This window comes from Symphodus melops, assembly GCF_947650265.1.
Source record: "Symphodus melops genome assembly, chromosome: 5".
Lineage (NCBI taxonomy): Eukaryota > Metazoa > Chordata > Actinopteri > Labriformes > Labridae > Symphodus > Symphodus melops.
This window is the reverse complement of record NC_136695.1, coordinates 13,469,988-13,481,820: the sequence shown is the minus strand read 5'-3', so window position 1 is coordinate 13,481,820 and position 11,833 is coordinate 13,469,988. Positions and strand designations below refer to the sequence as shown.

The window sequence follows — 11,833 nt, the reverse complement described above, 5'->3', positions numbered from 1 at the left end:
TCAGCAGAGGAGCGGAACTTCATCAAGTTAGACATAAAAAACAAAGAGCAAAGCGGAAATACAAAAACATCTCCTTCAAATAAAGGTTTTCGATGGGAGAAGTCAGAACCAATCCAAGAAAACAAGCTCAACATTCAGCAGTCAGTGTTGATTAATCTTCTTGATAGCATATAACTTTAAAGATTTCATAACTTGAACAGGTGGGAGGTTGAATTACTATTAGTATTGGTTGATTGGCCTTTATTTTGAAAGTAGAACCGGAAGTGTGCACTCTATGCCTTGCCGGAGGTTGGACGATGCTCAGAGGATGAATTGAGTGAAGCAGACGCGCTGTGGAGGCCAGTGTGGTCCCGCTACGAGAAATTCATGCCATCGCCGTTTATTCAAGTGTCCGGTTATTCCGTCCTGGATCCCGAACATTCAATGAATTAATAGATAAGTCCAGCCGAAATCGAGCCGGATTACCGCACAACGCATGACCTTGCATTGAATGTCATTATAGACGGATTTTTTCCAAGGTAATAAGCATCTACACCCGCACACGGGGGAAGCGAGATAAATGTGATCATATTCTAGGCTAATGTAAGTCTCTTTTGCATAGTCTGGTTGCGGGAAATAGCCTATATGTAGCTCATCTTTTAAGGTAAGCAATTATTTTTTCCAGGTGATGAGACGAGAAAGCTCAGACGTTTTTTCTTTTTTCTTTTTGTAAAATTCATGTTATTGACAGCAGTGATCGTGCAGCCATGGTTGAAGGCCGGACTGTGTATGCCGCAGAATGAAAATGTGCCATGCAAATTGTGATCAAACCTGCTGTACAGATATTATCCCGATTCTTTCAGAGGTGGAATACGTGTGGTTAAATGTTTATTCCAACAGATAAATCGGTGACACTATAGAGCAGTTTATTTGTCGAGCAGCAGAGGAGGCAGATGCTGCAGCAGCCTGATCCGCTCCGGGCTGGAGAGAGAAGGAGGGAGGAGGGGGGGGGGGGGGGGGGGGGGGGGGGGGGGGGGGGGGCGTCATCCATCCTTAAACAGGATCATTAAATCATAGTGAGTCTCTGAGCGTGCTACTCATCAGCCTTTGCGTCGGTCTGCCCCCTTTTTGACCTATTTCAACGTAAAAGTGGGACACAAGGCATCCCCCCCTATATCACCAGGTTGGTGATCTGATCTTGTTCGTGCCTGAAACCTGCTGACACATGCGCTGTGCCAGCCAGTCCCCCCCTGCCTTTGTGCGCAGTGAAGCCTATAGCTCATCTATCACGGCCTCATGGGGCCACAGACTCATAGGTTGAGGTGTACTACTATACTGGCATAAAGCCTTATGTTTCAGGAATTTTCAATATTTAAACAACATATAAAGTTATGCGATTATCCAGTCACAGCCCAGCTGAGGAGGTGTTGTTGGTTACTGGAATATGACACCACTGGGCTACTACTAAGTGAATCTAGCTCTGCATACTAAACACTGTGTAAAACTAAGTGTTATATGTCAACATCTCACATTTCTCTTCTTTTTTAGGTCCTCAGCTGCAGCCATGGAGATTGTCACACATTTAATTAATGACACCATAGAGTTCTACAAATGGACCTTAACCATTGCAGGTAAAGCCCTTTAACTTTGCCATGACTATATTCTATTTTCAGAGAAATTATTTTTTACAAGTTTCTAAAAGCACTTTCATTTTGTGGCCAGTATAGGGCCATTCAATGTTAATAAATCAATGGCATTAAAGATATTGAAGGTTTTTTTTTTTTTGGATAGAGAATTAGTATTATCTGTCATAGCCTGAAAGTATCACAAGCATGATTAAACTATGGTGTTTGTATAGATCGACCTGACCCTCTTTAAATAAATTGACACTGACAAACAATAAGACTGGTTATGTAATGCTTTGAGAACATCTGTCCCTCTTGCAGACAAGCGGGTGGAGAAATGGCCCCTGATGGACAACCCCCTGCCCACACTGGCCATCAGCACCTCCTACCTGCTGTTCCTCTGGCTGGGACCCAAATACATGAAGAACAGAGAGCCCTTCCAGCTTCGCAAAACACTCATTGTCTACAACTTCAGCATGGTCTTTCTCAACTTCTTCATTTTTAAAGAAGTAGGTTACTATTATAGGTGTTTGTTTACCTGGATTTCTTATGAAGATGTTTTTTGTGGAAGTAACAAAAACCACAGCTTACTGTGTTTCTGTTTGCTCAGCTTCCTTCTTGTTTCCCTAAGATATTCTTTTGTTTTTTAGTTGTTTATGGCAGCGCGGGCAGCAAAATACAGCTACATTTGTCAATCTGTGGACTACTCAGAAGACCCCAATGAAGTCAGGGTGAGTGTTTGGAGCTAACACAGGAGTTCAACTTGTAAAGTAAAGTAAAAGACACACATTTGTGTTACTTGAGAAATGAGCATTTATTAAGATGGATTGAACTTGATCTGTCCTTTTATGTAACATATTTGAACATGGTTTGTGTGTGCACTACTTTTATAGGATTCAGAAACCTCTCCTTATTTACTACAACATAACATGTTTAACAGATAAATGTCACTTTACTGTAGTGCGTTTTTAATGCAACTAATGATGATTGCAATCTTTGCCAGCTTGCCACAGGAGCTTCACTCTCCATAGTTTAAGACACACGATCAACTTCCATTGTTTTGCACTCTGCTCCTGTTATCAGGAAAAGTGCAGGCTGCAGCAGGCATGACGGAAGGTGTTCAGTTTCACCTTCCTTCCGTTTGCTCCATGACGTAGACACACATACTCGGTTTCAGGTGACCCTGAGATTGAGATGTTTCAGAATTAATTAGAAAAAACAAAAAAAACAACAACAGTTTTGTTTTATTATACAAAGAGCTTCATGTAAAGAAAAAAAACTCCTCTTTGTCTTTGTCTGTTTTTCTCTTTTTGTGTCTCCATCTTTCCTCCACCTGTGCCTGTCTGTTCCCTCCACCTCTGCTCTTCTGTCTGACACAGGTGGCAGGAGCTCTGTGGTGGTACTTCGTCTCAAAGGGCATTGAGTATCTTGACACAGTGTTTTTCATCCTGAGAAAAAAATTCAACCAGGTTACTTTCCTGCACGTCTACCACCACTGCACCATGTTCACGCTCTGGTGGATCGGCATCAAATGGGTGGCAGGAGGACAGTGTGAGTAGCTCATGCTCAAATAGATTTCTATTTTGTCACCCCTATTCTTATTAGGGTTGCCAACTTTTCCATCACCCAATAAGGGACAGTGTTGTGTGAATGAAGTGCATAAACAAGGCCTGAGTAGCCTATTCGATTTGTAGTTTTACCAAAACTGTATTATTTTACACATGAATTTAAAATAAATCTATAAAAAAAAGGACCCCTACCCTGACATATTATACCTCAGACCTCCATCTGAGAATAATATCTGATTTTTTTTTCAAAGTTTATGCAACCATGGCCCATAGTTTCACATTCTGTTACTTTGGTGCATAAAGGTAAAATGATTGTATTGGAAATCCATTAACTTGGGAATCCATTAACTCTGTGACCCCCTTGCTGTTATTGCCTACACCTTCTATAGAGGGGCGTTGTTGTGGATCCCTGTAGCAGAATGCTCACCTTAAAAGGCTTTTGTTTTTCATTGTGGGCGGCTTAACCCACGTTCTCTTTGCTTTCCATTGCTTAGTTTAGCTGCTGTTTGACCGGTTTATGCATATTTTTATCCATACTTGGGCGCCAGAAGCCAACTGAACAACATCATTCATGAACAAAACTTATTTCGGAGGGATTTGGTGCTTTTGATGCTGCAGATATAACTGATGCGTCACTATATGTTACAAAATGATACGATTTCCCAAACCACAAGATACCATGCACATTTCCCTGGAGAGAATTTTGTCTTCAGCTAAAGTGCTGCAAAAGTGCATGCATCTTGTGCAGATTCGATAATGTCAATTAGTACTAAGTGTTCCAAATATGTTGTTAAAATTGTTATAACCCACATGATTGTAAAAAGTATTGTAAAAATGCCAGAATAAGTACTCTTTAGATCCAATTGCCAGATTTATTTGGGCTATGATTTTATTGGTGAGGACAGGACAGTAAAAGTAGGAAAACAGGAGGAGAGAGTGAGGAATGACATGTGGAACAAGGTGACGGGGTCAGAGTTAAACCCAGGCCACCATCTTCCAGGACTACAGGTTATATACATGGGTGCACAACCTACTGTTGGTCCAACCATCACCCCGAGAAACACAATTGAGTTAGCATTGGTAACAAATTCATTTTGAGTACCAAAGCCTAATTAGTTAATGTATGTTGTAAAAATGATAGAAAACCTATGTTCAAAACCTCGTATTGGTTGTGTTTATAAAAAATAAAACTGTACTTAAGCAACAAGTTAATGATCACAAAGCTCACATGAATGATTTCCTGTATTTGCAGCATTCTTTGGCGCACACATGAACGCAGCAATCCATGTCTTGATGTATCTGTATTATGGCCTGGCCTCTTGTGGACCTAAGATCCAAAAGTATCTGTGGTGGAAGAAGTACTTGACTATCATCCAGATGGTGAGAAATAACTGATTGCATTCCTTAAAAAAAAAAATGTACACAATTAATCTCAATGATAAAGCTTTTTTGGAAAAAGTGTAAAATAAAAATCCACGGCAAAAATATGATACGATTCCCGTTTTTCCGTCTTAGATCCAGTTCCATGTCACTATTGGCCACACCGCGTTGTCCCTCTATGTCAACTGTGACTTCCCTCACTGGATGCACTACTCCCTCATCTGCTACGCCATCACCTTCATCATCCTGTTCGGCAACTTCTACTACCGGACCTACCGCCGCCAGCTTCCCAGACGCGAGGCTTCCTCCTCCTCTTCCTCCTCCTCTTCCTCCAAAGCGAGCAAGGCAGTCTCAAATGGCTCCCTCAACGGGCTCAGCAAGGCCGCCAACGGAGCCACAGTGACGGGGAGTAAAGAGGAGAAGCCCCAGGAGAACTCAGGGAGGAGGAAGAGGAAAGGGAGAGCTAAAAGAGATTAGAGGATGAGTAAGGGAGGTAGAGGTGAGGAACTTGATTTGGGTTCTAGGTTTATTATGTTAAAATATGAAAGACTTAATTTGAGGCAGTTTTAGATGGATGGATGCATTGAGGTATGTCTATTTAAGCCATGATCTAAGTTGTTGTAGATAAAACATGAGACAGATGTGCATTGAGAGAAGATCCTAGATGGTGTGACAGAAATAACCCAAAACACAAAGTGTATGCTACAGGATAGATCTTAGTATTCCTTGTCTTCATTGTGGTGCCAAGTACTGTAGATCGGGTTCACAAAGTGACTTTCAGCTTGTAAAAACAACCTGAAAATGAAACTAAAAGTTTTTCAGGCTCATTGGGCATGCTGGAAAAGCAACATTACGTGTGTCTGAGCTGCTTAAACATCAATATTAGCAACCACTGCTGTGCTGCTGGGACAGGAATACACATCATAACACATGCAAAAGTGTGTCAGTGGATATTTGAACAGGATTTTTTTTGTTCACCTTAACAGATACAAAATGGATGATAATGTACAGTATCATATCTTTTTTTGTTGTTGTCCTCATTTCACTCTAGTTATTACTGACGTCGTGTGCAAGGACTTCAGTTTACGGAACGTGAAAATGGAGTTGTCTTATTTATTTTTTATTTATTTAAAGTTGTGGACTCACTTACTTTGTGTGTTTAGGGCACAGTTACATTCTAAAGATGGAGAAAAAAAAATCAATATTCAGATGTAAGATGTACATAGAAATAGAACAAGAAATTGATTTCTGACCCTTTGAGACTTGGATGGACGTTACATTGCTTGGTGGAAAATCACCAAGTGTAGCTGAAAGCAGGCAAATGTGAAGAATTTCTATTCCTGCAGAAAGGCTGTTACACTTTTTTTTGTTGATGTTTCTAGTTGTATGTAATGCAATGCTGTTTCATTGATATGCAGAGGAATGATGGATTATCTCAATGTTTCCTATTTTGACAGAGAGGATGGTGAAGTTTTGTCTGGGGAGATGTTTACTTGTTAACCTTTTTTATATTCTCTCCTCGCTGCTGATTGTGGTTGTTTGTCTTACATGCTGGTGAAAATGTCTGCTGAGCAGCAAGCTAAGGACATGCAGCTGAGTCCCCCCCTGTGTATTTACCCACATGACAGCCAATTCTTTATCAAGTTAATTAAAGCTCAGACACCCTTTTCTTTCCATCATCAATCAGATATGTTTTGGTGTCTAAAGTTTCAGGCTTTACTGTGAGTGCTGAGCTTGCTTGAATGTAAATGTATCAGGGGACATTTTTAGATTTAAAAAGAGAGAGAAACTGTTGGATCTCCGTGGACTGTATCCATATGAAGAATAATTCTGTCTGTGGTGTAAAGGATACATAACTGGTCAGCTCTTTTACAGGATAAACTCAGCTTTATGTCCTCCATTATCCGATATATTTTGACGTTACTTACTGGCTCTTTCTATTTATTTTATGTAAATACCAATTCACATCAACTGGGAGTGTTTGTCTGTGTATTATGTGTTCTTTTTGTGTTTTACATATAACATTGTGATATTTTGTACACTGCGCATTTGGGAACATTCCCAGCTTGTTAGCTCGGACAGTTATACGTCCACATTGCTTCTGTGTTGTTTTTTTTTCTAAATTCTCTGAATAACTTTGAACTCTCTTCAACATTAAATTAAACTGAATGCCTCTAGTTATGCTTGATGCTTCATTTGACTGACTTTAGGATGTGAGTTTTAAATATGACTATAAATCAATTTAAACGTATGTTTGTATCATCACTGTGGGACTGAGGAGGTTGCTGATGTTAAAAGACATTATTGGCAGCAGATGTGCAGTGTAGGTCTTCAACACTAGATGGGGTTGTTACATTGCAATTAAAAAAATAGAAAATGATTATTTTGTTTTTATTTGTTTAAATGTTATTTCTATTTGACAAGGCAATTTGACCCATTTGATATCAATATGTTTTACTTTAAGTCATCTATAGCACTTTTTGAATACATTCTTCATATTCAAATTTAAACAAAACATAATTTCTGATAACGCTGGCAAGGATTATCTTGAATATGATGAAAATCTGAAAAAACTGGTTCACAAGTTAATGATAAAGTTGATTTACTCAGGTTTGATGTGTTCGTTCTACAAGCAGAGACAATTTCAACAAGTAAAACGTCCCTATAGTGCTGCTGGATATTTTTGTTTACCATTGTTTAGAAACTATTTATTTATTTATTTCTACATGATACAGTATAACAGAACATCACCTACATTATTACTTTTGAGGTTGTTTTATCAGCCAGCCTAAGACAGAACACATCAAAGAATGTGTAAAATTGCATTCCATCCTGCTCCTTTGGAGATGACAAGATTAAACGTTTTCTCCTAGAAACTCATTAAGATACTGCAATAAGAGTAAAGTATCTCTGAAAACTCACACACTCAATTTATTGAAGTAAATTCATTCATGGTTGAGAACTTTATATGAAATCTCTGAAAACCATTTTTAGAACTGCTCAAGAAGCAACAGATCCAGATCCCTGTTTTATGTTATTAGTTCAAGAGCATGAGCATGAATCATCTCAAATACTTGACTCTATTTATGCCTGAGGGACATTTCTGGCAATGCAGTTGCTCTTATGCAGAATATAATCATTAAGAAATGAAATAAATGTAAGGAATATGCAAAATGTATTAAACAACACAATATATATAAAGACATTTGACCACATTAGGAAGGCAAAATGTACAAAACATGATTCTATAAATGTATGACTGCTCCGTTCTTATCTCACATGGCAGATGTGTAGTTTCTTTAACAGGTCTCCTGGGGGCGCTCTGACACTACAGAGAGAAGGCTGCTCCTCCTTGTTTGGCTTTCACTTCATCAAAGGTTTGCAGCTCCATTTGGTAAAGCTTAGATAGAGATGTATTTTGTTCTTCAGATATTGAGCAATGTACGACAATTGCACATTTTTAGTGGAAAGTTGGAAAGTTTCATTGAAAAGACTTCAAAGCTCAAAATCACTTTTTTTTCTGAGGCTTGATGTTGTGTGGAGTTGTTTGCCACAGACTGTAACTCTGTTTCAGTGTCTACGCAATACATCTGTGCTGGTCACTTTCTGTGGCAAAAGTTGTCAAGGTCCGACTCAAACTTTCCTCAACAGACTTTCAAATTTAGCAATGAAAAATATCATGGTGTGACATTTTGTTGCAAAGCAGCTAGCAGACTAGTTTTGTTGTTTTATATGAACATGGCTACACTATTAACATTACCATTCTTATTTACTTTAACATACCCCATAACCCTTCAGCCTATCATGATCATTTTCAATTTTTTTTAAGATTGTTTTAATATAGAAATATGCCTCAAAATATTCAGCCGTATAAATTGTGTTACAACGATGGGCGTGGCAATGTCTCAGATGTGTTTCTTATCTTATTTGGTTCAAAAATAAAAACTGAATTACTTTTAGTAAAAGCAGATCTATGGTAACCTGTTTGCTTTAGAAGAAGATAAATCCTCGCAAAATGTAATTGCTCATCCCTTTCAGTTTAAACAAAGGTTTCCATGGGAACAGTACACAGCAGCTGTGTGGACCTCCTCTACCCCCCTCATCCATCCCCAAAATCTCCCACCCCCACCCTCTGTGTCCCCTCCCTTTTTCTCCCTGAATCAGCTGAGCATGCGTGGGAAAAAGCCCCAACACCATAAAATATTTGAAAGGGTTTAAGTATTTATGTGTGAGTTTGTGTGTGTGTGTGTGTGTGTGTGTGTGTGTGTGTGTGTGTGTGTGTGTGTGTGTTAGTTAAGGTCTCATTTTGTGTGTGCTCGTGTAATGGGAAGAGAGACTGCAAAACACATGTATAGTGTACACTGTGTGTGTGTCTCTGTGTGTGTTTTTGAAGCTCTCCTGCAGAGTTTGAGTGGGAGGACTCCAGCAGCAGAGAGGGAGTATTATATGGATGGTGTTAGTGTTTTTCTCCCACTCTGAACCCTGAGCAATAGTTTCACAATCATTTCCTTTCCCTCTGGTCTCTTCTTTTTTTCTAACAAAACAAACAAACAAACAAATGTCTTTGGCATGTACTCTGATGTGATTTGGAGAGAGTGAAAATTTGTAGCTGGGAATAAATTACAGACTGAAAGTATGTAATAAAACATTCCAAACCTCCATCAACACTTCTTTGCTAAATACTAAGATTACAGTATACAATGTTTTTTTTATTTTTTATTTTTTATAAATCTTGTCTTTGAATTTTTTTGGAAATGGACACAATGGCAGATTTCACCTGCAGAAGTTGTGCAGCACGACTTAGTATCATCAACAGTACAGCATGCCAGTTCATATGTCATCTGTTTTTTTCTGTCTTTAGCCAGTCTTTCCTTCTAATAATAAATCTCTGTTCAACCAAATGTTGGTCCAAATAGAATAGAGAAACCCCAAGCCACATAAATATTGCACTGGTTAAAAAAGAAACCATTGCTGCCTAACGGAACTCAGCTTCACATATCAAACAGATGAAAAATAGGAGCTGAAATGGACATAAATCAAAATTTGACAAATAGGATTCACATACATGTCAGTTTGACTATGTGTCCACAAACAGGCAGAGCATCCTTGTTCATTGAAATCCCATGAGACTTTGACAACAAAGATGCAATTTTCCTGTCTGTCAGACTCTCAGTTGATGTCTGGAGCACAACAACTGAGACCAGAGGCAGGTGGGGTTTTTTTTATACCTTGTGGAAAACACAATGCACCAATCAGCACCAGTTTCAGAAAGCCCTCGAAACATGGGCTGGTGGAGAGGCTGTGGTGGAGTTGGTTCTCAACTGGAAGGTTAGGGTTTTGATCCCCAGCTAATGCTGTCACATTGTCAAATTGTCCTTGGTCTACCTCACCAGCATCATGAGAAATGTGTATGATGGAAATAATTTAATGGTGGGGTAAAAAGCACTGTGAGTAGTCAGAGGACTAGAAAAGCAACAATAAATTGACGCTTTACTAATGACTTTTCATAAACTCATTTGGGATATGATGTCATTTTCATCCTACATATCAATGGTTGAGTAATGAACATGTGCTCACAGATAATATGCTTATGTGTCAGGCAAGGAGTAATTTATGAATAAACATTACAATATAATGAATCTTTAAACTACAAGAACAGAGTCTAGCCCTGCTCTCTTCGTCAGTATCTCGGCAAAGCTTTACTTTTGATCAGTGTTTCGTATTCATTTTCTGTCAAAAGCACATTGTGTGTGTGTACAAATTCAACTGAATTGAATTCTGCATTTGATTCCTGACTGTTTGTGTGAATAGTTACAAACACACAGCCTGACTGTGATGACCACTGTTAGAGTATTTGTGAATTATACAGAAGGCGAGAATGTGAGAGAGACTCTGGAGTGCAAAATAAGGGAGGGGGGATATTTTTAGATGATGGTTCATCAGGGCCACTCTCTCTCTCTCTCTCTCTCTCTCTCTCTCTCTCTCTCTCTCTCTCTCTCTCTCTCTTAGAAGAACATGGAGTGGGACGGAAAGCTGAGAAATAAAGGAGATTTACCACTCGGAGGATGAACAGAACAGTGATGCAGACAACAATAGTAATAAAAAAAGGCTGGCAGTTATTTTTCTTCAGAAAGCTGTCTCATCATAGCCGAAAAACGCCGATCTTAACAAGTCATTTGGTCTCCAATGACGTCTTAAACAACACATCTTCTGATTAGATCAGGCAGCTTGGTGCAGCAATATTGCATAGAAAGGTACTTCACTAAGAAGACAAGAGAAGGCAATCAAATACAGAATGAAAATAAAAGTAAATTAATGACACCTTTTTAGTTTAAAGTAGTAACTACAGAAAAATTAATGTCATAATAAAAGACTCTTAAATCCTCACAGATAGTGACATGACTTGCCTCAGCTAAATATTACCTTCTTTTGTTTTACTTGACAAAAGGAAATCAGTAATCTTATGACACACATGGAGGCCTCCACGGTGCAGACATCTGTCACTTTAATGCAAGCAAATGATTGAATAGTCCCGGGGCAGAGGGAGAGCATAGGTGGGGGAAGTGGCAAATGTGGGTGTGTCTCTGAAAGGGAGCACAAGACCCCAAACATCTGTTATCCTAATAGACCATCATGGTGCCCAAAGGTGGCTGATTGGCCCAACAAAATCTTGTATGGCAATTAAACAGTGATAACAAAAGAAACCATGAGTGACTCAAGACATATTGTTGTAAAAGCCTGCAGCCACAGAAACAAAAGACTGAACAGTGATATACATGAAGAAGCTGAGAGCTGTGGTTACTGAAGCCTTGACAGAGTCTAAAATCCATGCTGTAAAACTTTTAGAGCAGAGAAAATCTGCGCTTTCAGAGTCAAAATCAATCCCTGCTGCTTTATGGAAATTAACTTGTTACTTTGCTCACGCAGAATTGATGCACTCTACACCTGTGTGTCCCCTTTACAATGCATCTTTAAGCAGCTGTGAGATATTTCAGAAGTGTTTTATCTTGTGGGCACAGGTCCAAGAATGAAAATCTCCAAATGGGTATAGAGATGCGTCTGGCCCTTAGCAAAATAATTCAATCATGGTGAAAGATGCATTGAATTTATCAGGAGAGCTGGTTCTGTGTCCAAGCTGAATACATTCTCTGCAGTGAACATTTCATTTAGAAAACCTCACATGAACCTGTTTTCAAACCAAAAGCACTCCTATTTCCACATTTATATTTCCTCACAATTCTTCGTCAAACTACTTGCTGAGAGATAAATGCCACAGTACTC

The 11,833-nt window shown here is 39.1% G+C and overlaps 1 protein-coding gene across 1 annotated transcript; it reads left to right on the top strand.

Moving 5' to 3' along the window:
* The first annotated feature begins 282 nt into the window (after window positions 1-282).
* Window positions 283-6,729, top strand: elovl4a (ELOVL fatty acid elongase 4a). The gene is made up of 7 exons (XM_079343039.1): window positions 283-518; window positions 1,528-1,610; window positions 1,926-2,113; window positions 2,255-2,335; window positions 2,984-3,155; window positions 4,425-4,552; window positions 4,688-6,729. The coding sequence occupies exons 2-7, from the start codon at window positions 1,544-1,546 to the stop codon at window positions 5,027-5,029; spliced, it is 978 nt and encodes a 325-aa protein (XP_079199165.1). The 5' UTR covers window positions 283-518; window positions 1,528-1,543; the 3' UTR covers window positions 5,030-6,729.
* The last annotated feature ends 5,104 nt before the right edge of the window (window positions 6,730-11,833 follow it).

Coding starts and splice junctions, on each gene's coding strand:
- elovl4a (XM_079343039.1), top strand. CDS start 1,544: ATGGAGATTGTCACACATTTAATTAATGACACCATAGAGTTCTACAAA. Junction 1,611..1,925: donor ATGGACCTTAACCATTGCAG/GTAAAGCCCTTT, acceptor TCCCTCTTGCAG/ACAAGCGGGTGGAGAAATGG. Junction 2,114..2,254: donor ACTTCTTCATTTTTAAAGAA/GTAGGTTACTAT, acceptor TTTGTTTTTTAG/TTGTTTATGGCAGCGCGGGC.